This window comes from Panthera onca, chromosome B4, assembly GCF_046562875.1.
Source record: "Panthera onca isolate mPanOnc1 chromosome B4, mPanOnc1 haplotype 2, whole genome shotgun sequence".
NCBI classification, from domain to species: domain Eukaryota; kingdom Metazoa; phylum Chordata; class Mammalia; order Carnivora; family Felidae; genus Panthera; species Panthera onca.
This window is the reverse complement of record NC_138345.1, coordinates 124362365-124378824: the sequence shown is the minus strand read 5'-3', so window position 1 is coordinate 124378824 and position 16460 is coordinate 124362365. Positions and strand designations below refer to the sequence as shown.

The 16460-nt window shown below is 36.8% G+C and overlaps 1 protein-coding gene across 4 annotated transcripts in view; it reads left to right on the top strand.

The window, feature by feature from the left end:
• The window catches only part of SLC41A2 (solute carrier family 41 member 2), a 119593-nt gene that overhangs the window by 19026 nt on the left and 84107 nt on the right, over positions 1 to 16460 (top strand). For all 4 annotated transcript variants that reach the window (XM_078449534.2, XM_078449531.2, XM_078449532.2 and 1 more), the window contains one exon: positions 798 to 1523. In XM_078449534.2, coding sequence (XP_078305660.1) covers positions 969 to 1523 — 555 coding nt within the window. In that variant the 5' untranslated portion in view covers positions 798 to 968. The remainder of the gene's footprint in view (positions 1 to 797; positions 1524 to 16460) is intronic.

Sequence of the window (16460 nt, the reverse complement as noted above, 5' to 3'; positions counted from 1 at the left end):
TGCCCTGAGCAGTATTTAGGATATTTACCAAATGTTTTTATGGCAAAATTATCATTGTCTCCTCATAGTTAATAAAAATAACATTTTGATAAAATATATATTATTCAAGTTGTAAATAAAGTTACACGGTTTATTATTTAACACATTTAAAACATGATGCCATATACCTTTTATTACGTACTGACGTATGTAAAGAGTTGTAATAATTTGATTTTGAGACCTCCCTGTAAGTAATAGAAGCCATCACTTTCTTTAATAAATTTGTCTACTGTAGGAAGGACTGCAGGGACATTTGATGACTTTACATAGGTATCAGCTACATTAAGTATGCAAAGATGAGAAACTTTTGACAAAGATTGGGCGCAATAGCCCTGTACTGTTTTCTGTGTACAAAGTAGTTGTATGGCTCAAAACAGGTATGTGTTAAGGCCAAAAAGTATAGTGTCCCTATACCTTAGGGTTGGTTTAAGAGTGTATGTGTTTTTGGGGCGCCTGGGTGGCTCCGTCGGTTAAGCGTCCGACTTCGGCTCAGGTCATGATCTCACAGTTTGTGAGTTCTAGCCCTGCGTCAGGCTCTGTGCTGACAGCTCGGAGCCTGGAGCCTGCTTCCGATTCTGTGTCTCCCTCTCTCTCTGCCCCTCCCCAACTTGTGCTCTGTCTCTCTATGTCTCTCAAAAAATAAATACATGTAAAAAAAAAAAATTAAAAAAAAAAAGAACATGTGTTTTCTATGAGAATCTTAAGTATGAAGACAGTTAATCTGATTTTTAAAAATGATTTTGTTTTCTTCTTTTCAGATCCAATCCCTCTGTGGACCTTCTAAACATCTTTTACTAGTAGAAACATTATTTCCTACAAAATGAAGTCAGCGTCTTAATTTAAACCAGCATTTGTGTGGTTCTGACTTTACCTGCTATGGTTTGTGAAGCTTGAGATCTAAGGAGTACAGGGTCTTTTGTGATGACAATATGACTAATAGTAAAGGAAGATCTATTACCAGTAACACGAGTAGTGGTCCAAGTAGTGGAGGAGGTTTTGTAGACTGGACTTTAAGCTTAAATACAATTCAATCTGATAAGTTTTTAAACTTATTGTTGAGTATGGTTCCAGTAATTTACCAGAAAAACCAGGAAGATAGGCACAAAAAAACCAATGGCATTTGGCAAGAGGGATTATCAGCTGCAGCCCAGACTTTTAGTAATCGATCTGAGCAGCACATGGAGTATCACAGTTTCTCAGAGCCGCCTTTTCATGGCACCAGTGGGCACGCGCCGTCAGGCTGCAGCCCAAAGTATGATGACTATGCCAGCTACAATTACTGTGATGCAAGGGACGCTGCGGAAACAGCTGCCATGTTACAGAATGAAGCTGCATCCAGTGATGGCGATGAAGATGCCACTGTGGAAGTCAACCAGAAGTCACCAAAGGAATCCAGTGGCATCATGGCGCTGCAAATACTTGTGCCATTTTTGCTAGCTGGTTTTGGAACGGTTTCAGCCGGCATGGTTTTGGATATAGTCCAGGTGGGTTTATCATTTTATCTTCACCGTCTTTGTTGCTTTAGGTGCTTTAGGTGGGTTACTCATCTCACACATTTACTTTAGATCTAACTTATCCCTTAGTGAAATGAACCCATGCTGGCTCGGGCAGCGAATCTGCTACTTCTAGGTGTGTGTTTTCCTTTACAAGTTCTGAGAGAATGGTCTCATTCTGATTGTAAAGTAACCCTTCAGAAAGTATTACAATAATAAAGCAACCCCAAAATGGATAAATCAATTAAATGCAAAACCCAATAAATGTTATATTTAAATGCTTCTTTACTTTTTGAATAAAATCATATACTTGTTAAAATGCATGAAAACCATGCAGAGAATTAAATACAAGATAAAAAGTCTTCCCGGTTTTTCCTCTTCAGACCAAACTCCCTTCCCCTCCAGAGGTTACCGTTGTTCAGAATTGGTTGTGTTTACTTGCGTATGTTTTTCTATGTTTTCATATATACACATGCACAGTTTCTTTTTCAGAAATAAAAATGAAGTGTCATATATATCTGCAAATTATTTTCATTGCTTAATAATACATCTTACATATTTTTCCAAACTAGTAACAAAGATATTCTGCATTTTAAAATGAGAACTTGATATTCCATTGTATGTACATACCAAAGTTTATTCACTCTCCCATGCTCGTGCTATAATGAATGTGCTTAGAAATATATTTACACTATTTTCATAGGCTAGATTTTAAAAATGGGATTGCTGGGAATTCGGGTAGGTGTATATGTTTAAAATTTTATTAGACACTGTCCTATTGACTTTCAAAAAGTTTGTGCCAGTTTATAATCCTCTCAATACATAAGTACTTTCATTTTGCTATGTCCTTATCAATCCATGTTGAACATTCTTGATCCTTTTCATTTTTGGCAACTGATAGGAAAATGTTTTCATATTTTAACTAGCAGCCTTTTAAAAAAAGTAACTTCTTTATTATTAATGTTTAGTGTGTTTTCATATGTCTGTTGACCATTCTTAGTTGTTCTATGGATATTTCTTATGTGAATTACTTTTATGTATGTTATTCATTTTAAAAATGTATATGCTACTTATCATTTTTAGGAGTTCTTAATGTAGTGTGGTTACAGAATTACCTATTCTATAATTATCTTTCTAAAGTAGTAAGTTGTTAAAATGTGACATTCTATTACTGTCAGTTTTCATTCATCAGTCAGAGAAAGAGTAACATGCCCTTGTCTTTCATTGCTTGCTCCCTAAAAGAAATCTCAGGTCATTTGTGACACTAAAAAGCTTTCAACAGATAATATTTTTATCTAAATGGAAAACATACATAAATAGGAACATAATTTCCACCATCAGTTGGAGAAAGGATATAAAAAGAACCATGTTAAGAAGTATATTAAGGGGCGCCTGGGTGGCTCAGTCGGTTAAGCGGCCGACTTCGGCTCAGGTCATGAGCTCGCGGTCCGTGAGTTCGAGCCCAACGTCGGGCTCTGTGCTGACAGCTCAGAGCCCGGAGCCTGTTTCAGATTCTGTGTCTCCCTCTCTCTGACCCTTCCCTGTTCATGCTCTCTCTTTCCTGTCTCAAAAAAAAATAAAAACATTAAAAAAATTTTTTTAAAAAAGTATATTAAATTTTTAAGGAATCTGACAAGAGAAAGAAATAAAAGACATCCAAATTGGTAAGGAAGAAGTAAAACATTCGCTATTTGAAGACGACATGATGCCATATATAGAAAACCCTTGAGGGGTGCCTGGGTGGCTCAGTCGGTTGGGCATCCAACTTTGGCTCAGGTCATGATCTCAGGGTCTGTGTGTTTGAGCCCCACGTCAGGCTCTGTGCTGACAGCTCAGAGCCTAGAGCCTGCTTCTGGTTCTGTGTCTCCCTCTCTCTCTGCCCCTCCCCCGCTCATGCTCTGTCTCTCTCTCTCTCTCTCTCTCTCTCTGTCAAAAATAAACAGTAAAAACAAAACCATTAAAAAGAAAACCCTTGAGACTCCACCAAAACTTTTAGTACTGATAAATGAATTCAGTAAAGTCACAGGATACAACGTTCATATACAGAAATCTTTTGCATTTCTATACATTCATAATGAAATAGCAGAAAGAGAAATTAAGAAAAACAATCCCATTTACAGTTGTACCAAAAGTAATAAAATACCTATTATTAGACAACCAAGGAAGTGAAAGCCCTGTACTCTGAAAACTATAAGACGCTGATGAAAGAAATTGAAGATGACACAAACAAATGGAAAGATAGTCCATGCTCATGGATTGGAAGAACCAATATTGTTAAAGTGTCCATACTGCCTAAAGCAACCTACAAATCTTATGCAATCCCTATCAAAATAACAACAGCAGTTTTCAGAGAACTAGAACAAATAGTACTCAAGTTTTTGTGGAAACACAAAGACTCTGAATAGCCAAAGCAATCTTGAAAAAGAAGAACAAAGCTGGTAGGTATCACAATCCCAAATTTTAAGATATACTATAAGCTGTTTTGATTAAAATGGGGGCACCTGGCTGGCTCAGTTGGTGGAGCATGCAACTCTTGATCTTGGGGTTGTGAGGTCAAGCCCCACATTGGGCATAGAGTTTACTTAAAAAAAAAAAAAAAAAAAAAAGAAAAAACAGAATGGTACTGGCACAAAAATAGACACTTACATCAATGGAACAGAGTAGAGAGCCCAGAAACAAACCCATGTTTATATGGTCTATTAATCTATGACAAAGGAGGCAAGCACGTACAATGGGGAAAAGACAGTCTCTTCAACAAATGGTGTTGGGAAAACTGAACGGCTACGTGCAAAAGAGTGAAACTGGACCACTTTCTTACACCATACACAAAAATGAACTCAAATGGAATAAAGACCTAAATGTGAGCCCTGAAACCATAAAAATCCTAGAAGAAAGCACAGGCAGTAATTTCTTTGACATCAGCCATAGAAACCTTTTTCTAGATATGTCTCCTCAAACAAGGGAAATAAAAGCAAAATTTATTGGGACTACACCAAAATAAAGAGCCTTTGCACAGTGAAGGAAACCATCAACAAAACAAAAGGCAACTGAATGGGAGAAGATAGTTGTAAATGATATATCCAATAAGGAGTTAATATCCAAAATATATAACGAACTTCTACAACTGAATACCAAAAAATGGGCAGTGTACCTGAATAGACATTTTTCTGAAGAAGATGTACAGATTGCCAACAGACACATGAAAAAATGTCAACATCAGTAATCATCAAGGAAATGCAAATGAAAACCACAATGAGATATCACCTCAGACCTGTCAGAATGGCTAAAATCAAAAACACAAGAAATAACAAGTATTGGCGAGCATGTGGAGAAAAAGGAACTCTCATGCACTATTAGTGGGAATGCAAATTGGTGTAGCCATTGTGGGGAACAGTATGGAGGTTCCTTAAAAAATTGAAAAGTAGAAACACCATATGATTCAGTAATTCCATTATTGATGATATTTACCAAAAGAAAATGAAAACACTAATTCAGAAAGTTATATGCACCCCCGTGTTTATTGCAGCATTATTTACAATAGCTAAGACATGGAAGCAACCCAAGTGTTCATCAATAGATGAACTGATAAAGAAAAAGTGGTATATATACAATGGAATCTTATTCAGCCATGACAAAGAATGAGATCTTGCCATTTGGAACAACATGGATGGACCTAGAGGATATGATGCTAAGTGAAATAAGTCAGAGAAAGACAAAAACAATATGATTTCACTCATACATGGAATTTAAGAAAAAATGTACAAAGAAAAAAAAAGATAAAAAAACACTCTTGAATATAGAGAACAACTGATGATTACCAGGGGGAAGGTGGGTGAGGGAATGGGTGAAATGGGTGATAGGGATTTTAGAGTACGCTTATCAGGATGAGCACTAAGTAATGTATAGAATTGTGGAATCATATTGTACACCTGAAACTAATATAACGTTGTATGTTAATTATATATCAGTAAAAATGCTGGGGGGGGAAATGAAACTTTGCAGGTATAATTAATTTAAAGATATTGAGATGGGGAGATTTTGTGGATTTTCCAGGTAGGTCTTTTTTAAAAAGAAAAAAATTTTTTTTATTAGTTTTGTTTACTTTTGAGAGGCAGAGAGAGACAGAGTGTGTGTGGGGGAGGGGCAGAGACAGATGGAGACACAGAATCTGAAGCAGGCTCCAGGCTCTGAGTTGTCAGCACAGAGCCCGATGCGGGGCTCGAACTCACAAACCATGAGATCATGACCTGAGCCGAAATCAAGAGTTGGGACACTTAACCCACTGAACCACCCAGGTGCCCTGATATTTTTTTCTTGATATACCAATTATTCTGAAGAAACACTCAATATTTAGTTCTAAAATGATAACATCTATACATCTATAAGAATGTTGTGTTGGAGTATAGTTTATTGGAATATTTATATAGGTTATATGTACATTCCTGTGGTGTAATGTTCATTTCTTGATACTATTCGAGATAACAGCACATGTATAATTAGTTTGTAATATTAAACTTTAGTGTTAAAAATTATAAAAACAAATGTTTTGAAAGGTTTAATTTAAATATGCTTTTTAAAACTTTTTGATTGTGAAATTTAACATACAGAGTATACAAACCAAAAATGTACAACTCAGTGAATTTTTGTGACACAACCATATAACTATCAGGTCAAGGAACAGAATCTTATCAGCACTTCATTTGTTTTCTTTGTGCTCCCTTCTGATTGCTGCCCTTTATACCTCATCACCAAAGGTAATCAGTGCTTCCTTGTCTTTATAAAAGTGTATCATTAAACACCATTGTTTGGTTTTACTTAATTCTTCTAAAACCTTATATAATGAAGTATAGAGTATCTAGTCCTCTGTGTCTGGTTTTTTTGTTCAACATTATGTAAGTTTTATGAAATTGTATTTCATTTATTTTTATTGTCATATCTAATCCAGTTATGAATATATCACAGTTTATTCATTCTGCTATTGATGCTCTTTGGTGTTTCCAGATTCTGGGTGCACATGTGCGTGCATTTCTATTGTGTGTATATATATATATATATATATATATATATATATATATATATATATATGTAGAAATGGAATTTCTGTGTCTTAGGATATCCAGGCATTTAAATTTAGATATGTCAAATGATTGTACCAATTTACAGATTAATTAGCTGTGTATGAGAAGTCTCATTGCTCTGTATTCCTATTTACACAAGGTATCAGCAGTCTTTTTAATTTTAGAAATTCTGGTATTGGAAATCTTGGGGGTTTCCCTCATGACTGATGTTGTTTATTGATCATTTATTTGGACATTAGTGATAAAGGGTTTTTGCCCATTTTATTATTTGTCTTTTTCTTACTGATTTATTAAGAATTATTTGTGTATTCTGGATACAAGCCCTTTAGTTATATGTGTTAAAAATATCTTTCCTTCCTCTGCAGCTTACCGTTTTACTTTCTCAATGGTGTGTTTTGATGAGCAGAAATTCTTAATTTTGTTATAGTGCCTTTTCCCTTACTTTTCCATGGTTTGTACTTTTCGTTTCTTGCTTGAGAAATCTTTCTATATTCTGTGGTAATTAAGGTATTCTCTTTAATTGCCTTCTTAAAGCTTTGCTGTTTTGCCTTTTACATTTAATTTTTTTAATGTTTATTCATTTTTTGGTAGAGAGAGACAGAGCATGAGTGGGGGAGGGGCAGAGAGCGTGGGAGACAGAATCCAAAGCAAGCTCCAAGCTCCGAACTGACAGCACAGAGCCTGACGCGGGGCTGGAACTCACGGACTGTGAGATCATGACCTGAGCTGAAGTTGGACGCTTACCCAACTGAGCCACCCAGGCGCCCATGGCCTTTTACATTTAGATCATTCTCTCCCTGGAATAATTTTTTATAGAGAGTGTGAGGTAGGGATTGTTTTGTTTTGTTTTTTTCTTTCCACATGGACTTTCAGTTGTGTCTGCACTATTACGTAACCAAAATCTTTGCTGTCAATGAAGTACCCGTTTATGTGCAGATGTGTTTCTGGGCTCTATTCTGCTTCTTTGGTGTATTTATGTTGCTTGGCATTAATATCACACTATCTTGATATCTAGTAGAGAATGTTCTCTCCATATTTTTCCTCAAAGTGCTTTGGTTATTCTTTTCCCTTTGCATTAAATGTACATTTTAGTATAAAAACTTGTCGGTTTCCACACAAAACAAAGGGGTGTTGCAGTTGTGATTCAGATTGCGTTGAATCTACAGATAATTAGGGGAAGAATTGATTCTTGATAATGCTGACTCTTCTGATACATGTACATGAAATAGCCCTCTCCATTTATTTAGGTCATCTTTAATTTCCCTCTCTGAGGTTTTATAGTTTCTGAGCACAAGTCTTTTATATTTTTTGCTGGACTCATTCCTAATTATTTGATACGTTTTATGCTGTTATAAATGGTATAGTTCTTTAAAAAAATTCATTTTATGTTTGTGTGTATCTGTTGACCCTGTATCTAGCAATTTTGCTAAAATCACTAATATTAATAATTTATCTGGGACACCTGGGTGGCTCAGTCGGTTAAGCATCCACCTTCAGCTCAGATCATGATATCACTGTTTGTGAGTTTGAGCCCCGCATGGGGCTCTGTACTGACAGCTCAGAGCCTGGAAGTTGCTTTGGATTCTGTGTCTCCCTCTCTCTCTGCCCCTTCCCCACTCAAGTTCTGTCTCTCTCTGTCTCAAAAGTAAACATTAAAAAAATTAAAGAAATAATTTATCTGTAATTCTTTTGGAATTACTTCATCATACCACCATATTATCTGTGAATAAGACAGTATTATTTCTTTCTAAACCTTATATATTTTATATTTTATTTACTTATTTTTGTGCCATTCTGTACTGACTAGGACCTTCAAAGCACTATAAAATGGAAGTGCTGAAAGCAGGCTTATCTTGTTCCAGATCTCAGAGAGAAAGCTTTCAACAGTTCAGCATGAAGTATGGTGTTTGTTGTTGATTTTTGTAATATTCTTTATCATATTAAGGAAGTTTCTTTTTTAGTTTGCTAAGGCTTGTTTTAAAAATTATGAATGGATGTTGAGTTTCATCGATATACTTTCTCTGTATTTATTGATAACATTATATGATTTTTTTCCTTTATTTATTGCTGTGTTGAATCATATTGGTTATTATTATTATTTTAAGTTTATTTATTTATTTTGAGAGAGAGAGAGGGAGAGAGAAAATCCCAAGCAGGCTCACCCTGTCACATGGAGCCCAATGTGGGGCTTGATCTCACAACCGGAAGATCATGACCTGAGCCTAAATCAGGAGTCGGAGGCTTAACTGACTGAGCCACCCAGCCGCCCCTTGAATTATATTGATTAAACCAACCTTACATTTCTGGAATAAGTATAACCTGGTCATGATTTATTGTTCTTTAATTTTGATTAGAATTCTGATTAATTTTGCTAATATTTTGATTGGAATTGGAATTGGGATTTTTGCATCTAAATTCATATGTAAGTTGAGCCCATAATTGTCCTTCTCATAATGTCATTGGCAGTTTTCATTAAGGTAGTACTAGTGTCATGAGTGAATTTGAAAATGTTCTCATTTTTCCTCCTTTGTTAAGGTTTATGTCACTTTGTCATTATTTCTTTCCTAAGTATTTGGTATAATTCCCTGATGAAGGCATCTGGGCCTCCCATTTTCTGTGTGGGAATGTTTTTATTTACAACTTGAGTTTCTTTAGAAGTCACAGGGCTAATCAAAATTTTCTATTTCATTTTGTGTGTGGTAAGTTTTTGTTTTTTTAGTTTTAACCATTACATTCCTAGCAGGTTGAGTAGATTCTCAATAAATACTTGTTGAATAAAAGTTTAACAGTCACCATTTATTGAAGGTTTGCTATAGGCTAGGCACTACCATAAGCCCTTTACATACATCATCTTATTTTAATCCTTACAACTATAAGGAAAGTGTTATTGTCTCTGTTTTGTAAAATAAAATGCTTCGTGATTAAGTGATAGAGCTGAGGGTTGGATCTTGGTCCAGATTCAGTATCTGTCCTCCTAACCACTATACATTATATAAATTTACGCATGTGGAAACTTTTGTAATCCTTTAAGGGCTACATACCTCTGAAGTAATAGAGTTTAGGGACAGTTTTATGCAACTAAAATAGTAAAGTTTGTCTTTGGTGCTGTCTTAGTCTATTTGGACTGCTATAATGAAATGCTACAGACTGGGTGGCTTTAACATGAGACATTTAGTTCTCCAGTTCTGGAGGCTGGGAAGTCCAGAGTCAAGGTCCCAGCTATTCACTTTCTGGTAAGAGCTCTCTTTCTGGTTTGCAGAGGGCTGCCTTCTCTGTGCCCTCACATGCGGGAGAGAGCAGGCCTCTTACTCTTCTTATTAAAGGCACCAGCCCTGCCAGATTAGGGCCCTGCTCTTATGACTTTGTGTAACCTTCGTCACCTCCTCATAAGCCCTGTCTCCAAATACAGTCACACTGAGGGTTGGGGTTTCAACATACGATTTATGAGGGCGACACAACTCAGTCCATAGCAGGAGCTGATGCATGTGCTGCCTCAGCTGGATTATCAAATTCAAGATAAGGAGTTAAAGAGCCATTAGTGTCTTAAGGCAGTATTCTTATATTCTAATATGTGACAGATGGCCAGTTAAGATAGACTGCTTGGCCATTATCTGCCTTCTCTTTAGTAGGACATCTACTCCCTGTTTTATTTAAGACCTGCTCTAGCCCTGCCTCTCTACTTTTTCCTTTTATTCTTTAATTATCAGTCAGCTTGGAGTTGTCAATTGATGTTTGCTGAGAAAATTTGCCAACATCACCTCTTTTGAGTTGAAGCAGTAATTCAAAGATTGAGTTGTGTAGATATTTCCTCACTTTACAACCGAAGAATTTGAGTGAGGCTCAGAGAACTCACTCAGCTAGCAATTCCAATTTGGAATTTCTGCCCCAAAGTTTATGCCTTTCTGTAGTAGTGGGAAATACATATACATAGATTATAGCTATAGTGTATGACGGAATATTTAAGTATCTTTAGAGGTAAAGAGAGTGCTGCTATAGGAATTCTACTGAAGTACCAAAAAGACCTGTAGGGATACAGAATGCTCTTTTTACATATTCAAGCTTACCCCAAGGAGTAAGCCTTTGTCTCAGCCTAAACTACCTTTGTGTGCTTGTGATTTACAATATCACTTTATTAATCCTGGGCCCCAAATTAAAGAACTTGTAAAAGATCATGGGAAGCACAATTATAGTGCCTGGGAGATCAATGTTCAGTAAATGGTGTAATATTAACAAATAACATTCATTGAATGTTCTTTGTCAGTATATCGTATTAGTTATCTGATGTTCAGGAGGACTCTGAGGTAAGTGATGTTATTTCCGTTTTACGTACCAGGCTTAGATATTAAATTATTTGCCTGGGGTCACACAACTGGTAAGTGGCTGAATTAAACCCAAGTTGGCTGACTGCAAAACTCATGTTTTTAATTATTATACTATCTCCTCACTGATGGGGGACATATCTTAATTTTGGATCATGTCTGTGAGTCAGAACTTTTTTGTTATGAGAAATTGAAACCTATATATCCAGTTAATTTAAGTGATTAAAAAAAAAAAAGAATGCATTGTCTTTGGTAACTGGGAACAATACGTATACAGCCTACCTGAGATATAACTAGATTGGGGGCTTAATTTTATGATTACCTTCTCTCTGTCTATCTCTCATTTCAATTTCCGGTTTGTTTGTTGCCCACATTCTCTCCTGTTGCATATACCTCGTGATAGTTGTGGGGTCATATACTTTTAGTTTGTTTTACAAAAAGAAAGAATGAGCTGTTGTCTGTCTTCAGTTTGGAAAATTCTAAGGAATAATTGCCCCTGGAACCAGTCAGTGTGACTAGGGAGATAAAATAATATGATCAGCCCTGTTTGAGTTACATTTCTGTCTTGGGGGACAGATGGCCACTCAGATTGGCAATTTCACTAAAATCACAAAGAAAAGGAATTGAACTGCTTCTTAAGCAGGAGGGAGTGGATGTTGTTTCAAGGAAAATGGAGATGAAAAAGTGTGCAGAAGAGGCAGGAACAAAACCTTGCGTGTAGTGACTCACATATAGGACTTGGCCCCTCCTTGGTCTTTCTGTTTATCTGAGTCAGTGGTTCACAAAGTGTGCTCCTTGAACCACAGCATCAGCATCATCTGGGAATTTAGATACACAAATTCTTAGGCTCTATCCCAGCCCTGAATCAGAAATCTAGGGTGGGACCTAGCAAACAGTTTTTGCAAGCATTTCTGGTGATTTTGATGCGGGCTCGAGTTTGAGAACCACAAATCTAAAGTGATGTAAGTTCCCTTACTACTAGTAAATGGAGTTGGGCGGGATAGGTAGGCCACATAGTCTTTGGTCCCACTTAAGTAGTGCCCAGTCCAGAAGACCAGACTAATGCCTTACATAGAGTAGACGTTCATTAATTCCTTGTGGAATGAATGAAAGCACGAATGAAATAAAACAAACTCTACTTTGTCGTACAGATTCCTGAATTTTGATAGTCAAATTTAGAGTTTTAAATTATAGGATTCAGAACTGGAAATATCCCTAGATATTAGCACCCAGTCTAAGCTTTTCTTCCCTTGCTAAAAATAAGCAAATAGTTTTAAGTGATTTGCCCAAGAATATACAGGTAGTAGACAGCAGAGCCCTGTCTTGTGGATGGATCCTGTTCTCTGTATAACATGCTATATGTGTATCTTGGATTGTCCATAGACTTAATCTCTGGATTATGTAAAGATTCTATAAAATGCGGTTAATGTTAGCTACCCGTCCATCTAAAAGAAATTTAAGCAAACTGAGCTAATACCTTTGTAACTACTAGTAATTCCTAGGTACATTTATACTTCTCATTAGAATATTATTGAAAGCTAATATCTGCCAAACCCGGAGATCCTATTATGTTTTATGAAGACAATATTCTTGCCATGCTGAAAATATTCTTTTGAAATAGAGGGTAATATAGCTCTCAAGTATTCCTTAATTTATTACTACACTGCCATACAGTGTGTGTGTTTTGGAATTCAGAGAGAATGATGCAATACCTAAGTTGTGTTTCTAACTTGGGACTCTGAGTTAGGGTTATTTTCCTGATATGGAAAGTAGAGCGGTCAGAGAGAAAAGGGATGCTTTGGTGAAGTTTTGTGGACACAATACCAGTGTTTTAAATGGGCAAAGAGAAGGTAAGGGGGCAGGATCAAGGCAGGATCACAAAGCTAAGAAGGCATCACCATGTTTGTCTCTCCTTATAAAGCATAGCTATAATTTTAGAGTTTGTACTAAAGATAAAATACCTCTTTTAACAAAGCTGTGATCCCAGAAAGGCACTAGCACTCACTGCTGTAATGGTTCTGGTTGTTATTTAAAAAATAATACATGGCCTTTCACTTCCGGGAAGCTATAGTAAATGTACTTTTACCTATCCTGCCCATTAAGTCCGATAAAATAAAACACACACACACACACACACACACACACACACACACACACACACACACACAAACATCCTGGAAACTTGATATAAAACAAACCTAAAAGGATTCTATAAAAGATGGAAAGAAGAAAGCAGCCTGGCTAGTCCCCTTTAGCTTCATATATCCCAGATTTGTAGCTAAAGAGGCCAACAACCTGGGAATGCCAACAGATGCAGACAACAAGAAAGGCCTGCTCTCTAAAGGACTAGGAAATGGACAGCCTAGCAAGATTGAAACCTGGTAGGTAAGAATTGTCCTGCTCTAGCCAACCATGACAGAAAGAACTTTGGTCTCACCTATACACCCAGGGCAGCAAAGGTTCAGTTCAGGGCTTAGACTTCAACCTCAAGAGGCTGTAATGAACAACATGGATGTATATGGAGGGTGTTATGCTAAGTAAAATATGCCAGATAGAGAAAGATGGATATGCATGGTATCACTTACACGTGGAGTAAAAAAAAAAAGTCAAACTCAGAAACAGAATAATCCTTGCTGGGGGATGGAGGAAATAGAGATTGGTTAAAAGGTACAAACTTTCACTTATAAGATGAATAAGTTCTGAGGATTTCATGTACAGCATGGTGACTATCGTTGATAATACTGTACCGTATAATAATTTCTAAATAAGAGAGTAGGTCTTAAGCATTTTCACCAAAGAAAAGGTAACAGTTTGGGTTGGTGGATGTGTGAATTAACTCGATGGAGGGACTTTTCACAGAGCGTATGTGTATCAAATCATCGTGTTGTACATTTTAGATATATTACAGTTTTTCAATTATACCTCAATCAGCCTGGGCGGGGAAGAGGCAGCAGTGAGATACCCCAACATTTCAGCCAGGGTGATATCGGAGAAGGGCACATAGAGTGCCAGGACTTTCATTTAGGTAGCTAGTAATGACAGCCCGTGATAGAACTGAAAGGAGAAATAGAAAAATCCACAGAGCCTTCCACACCCTTCTCTCAATAATTGATAGAACAACTTGGTAGAAAATCAGCAAGGATATAGAAGGACTCAGCAACGCCACCAGCCAGTGAGATCTAATTGACATTTGCAGACTACTCCACCTGAAAACAGCAACACGCATTCTGTTCAAACTGTTACAGATCGTATACCAAGAGAGACCATATCCCGGGCCATAAACCAAATCTCAACGAGTTTAAAATATTGAAGTCATTCACACTGTGTTCTCTGATTACAATGTAATCAAACTAGAAATCAGTAACAGAAAGAAAAAAGAAAAAATTCCAAATACTTGGAAACTAAACAGCATACATTTAGAGAGTCCATGGTCAAAGGGGAAGTCTCAAAAACAAAAATCAAAAACAAAACATTGAACTGAGTGAAAATGAAAATGTAACATCAAAATTTGTGAGTCACAGGTAAAGCAATACAGAGATGGACATTTATAGAACTAAATGCATACATTAGAATAAGGAAGAAATCTTAATAATTGAAGCGCTCATCTCAAACGTAGAAAAAGATGAGCAAAATAAACCCAAATCAAGCAGAAGGAAGATAATAAAGATAACAGCAAAAATCAATGAAATTGAAAGCAGGAAAGCAATAGAGAAAAATCTTTGAAACAATGGTTTCAAACGAATGGTTCTTTGAAAAGATCACTAAAACTGACGATCTGTGGCAAGACTGACAAAAAAAAAAAAAAAGACAAATTACCACTAACAGGATGAAATGGGAGATATCACTATAGATCCTGTAGATGTCAGAAGGATAATGAGGGAATACCACAAACAGCTCTGCACTCGTATGTTTTACAACTTATGCAAAGTGGACTGCTTCCTTGAAAAACAGAACTACCACAATGAACTCAAAATGAAATAGATAATTTGAACAGCTCTGGTCATGGCTCAGGTCATGATATCACGGTCTGTGAGTTCGAGCCCCGCATCTGTGCTCTGTGCTGTCAGTTCAGAGCCTGGCGCCTGGTTCGGATTCTGTGTCTCCCTCTCTCTCTGTCCCTACTCTGCTCATGCTCTGTCTCTCTCTGTCTCAAAAATAAATAAAAACATTAAAAAAAATTTTAATATCTTAAGCAGAATTGACACTAATCCTTCAGGATCTAGGGCTAGGTAAAGATTTCTTAGACTCAATACCCAAAGCAGGATCCAAAAAAGGAAAAATGGATAAAATTTTTGCTCTGTGACTGACATTTTTTTATACATATATTAGAGAGAGAGAGAGAGAGAGAGAGAGAGAGGGAGGGAGGGAGGGAGGGAGAGAGGAAGAGCAGGACGGGCAGAGAGAATGGGAGAGAGAGAATCCCAAGCATAGCACAGAGCCTGATTCAGGGCTCAACCTCATGAACCATGAGATTATGACCGTAGCCAAAATCAAGAGTCAGGTGCTTAACTAACTGAGCCACCTGGGCGCCCCAAAATGACCTTGTTAAAAGGATCAAAAGCAGCTTTGCAGAGTGGAAGAAAATATTTGCAAATACATATCTGACAAAATATGACTATATAAAGAACTCTCAAAGCTAAACAGTTAAAAAAATGTAGAAAACTGGCAAAAGACATAGAGACATTTCACCAAAGAGTGTGTACAGATGGCAAATAAACATGAAATGTTTGACGTCTTTAGCCATTAGGGAAATGCAAGTGAGGATCTCTATGAGATATCACTACACACCTGTCAGAGTGGCTATAATAAAAATAGCAAAAATATGAAGTGCTGTTGAGCATGTAGAGAAATGGTATCACTCATGCATTGCTGATGGGAATTTAAAATAGAGCAGCTACTCTGGAAAACACCTTGACAGTTTCTTAAAAAAACACACACACCCACACTCACACACTAACTAAAACTAAATGCTAACCATCATATAACCTAGCAATTGCATTCCTGAACATTTATCTCAGGGAATGAAGACTTCTATTCACGCAATTCCTGTACATGACTCTTTGTAGCTGTCTTATTCATGACAGCCAAGAAGTGGATACAGCCCCAACAGTTGAATGGTTAAATAAACTTGGGTAAATCCATGTAATGAAATACTACTCCTCGACAAAAAGGAACAAAGTATTGCATGCAACATGCAACATCCTAGATGAATCTTCGGAGCATTATGCTGAGTGAAAAAAGCCAACCCCAAAAGGTTATACTTACTTCATTTGTGTAACATTCTAGAATTGACCAAATTATGGAATGAAGAAAGATTAGTGGTTGCCAAGGATTAAGAAGGTGTTGGGAGTGGGGAGAAATGGATGTGGCTATAAACGGGCAGCAGGAGGGATCCTTGTGGTGGTATCTTGACCGTATCAGTGTTAATATCCTGGTTGTGATATGGTTCACTATTGTTTTGCAAAATGTTACCATTGGGGGAAACTGGGTAATGGGTACATGGGATCTCTCTGAATTTTTTTTTATAACTG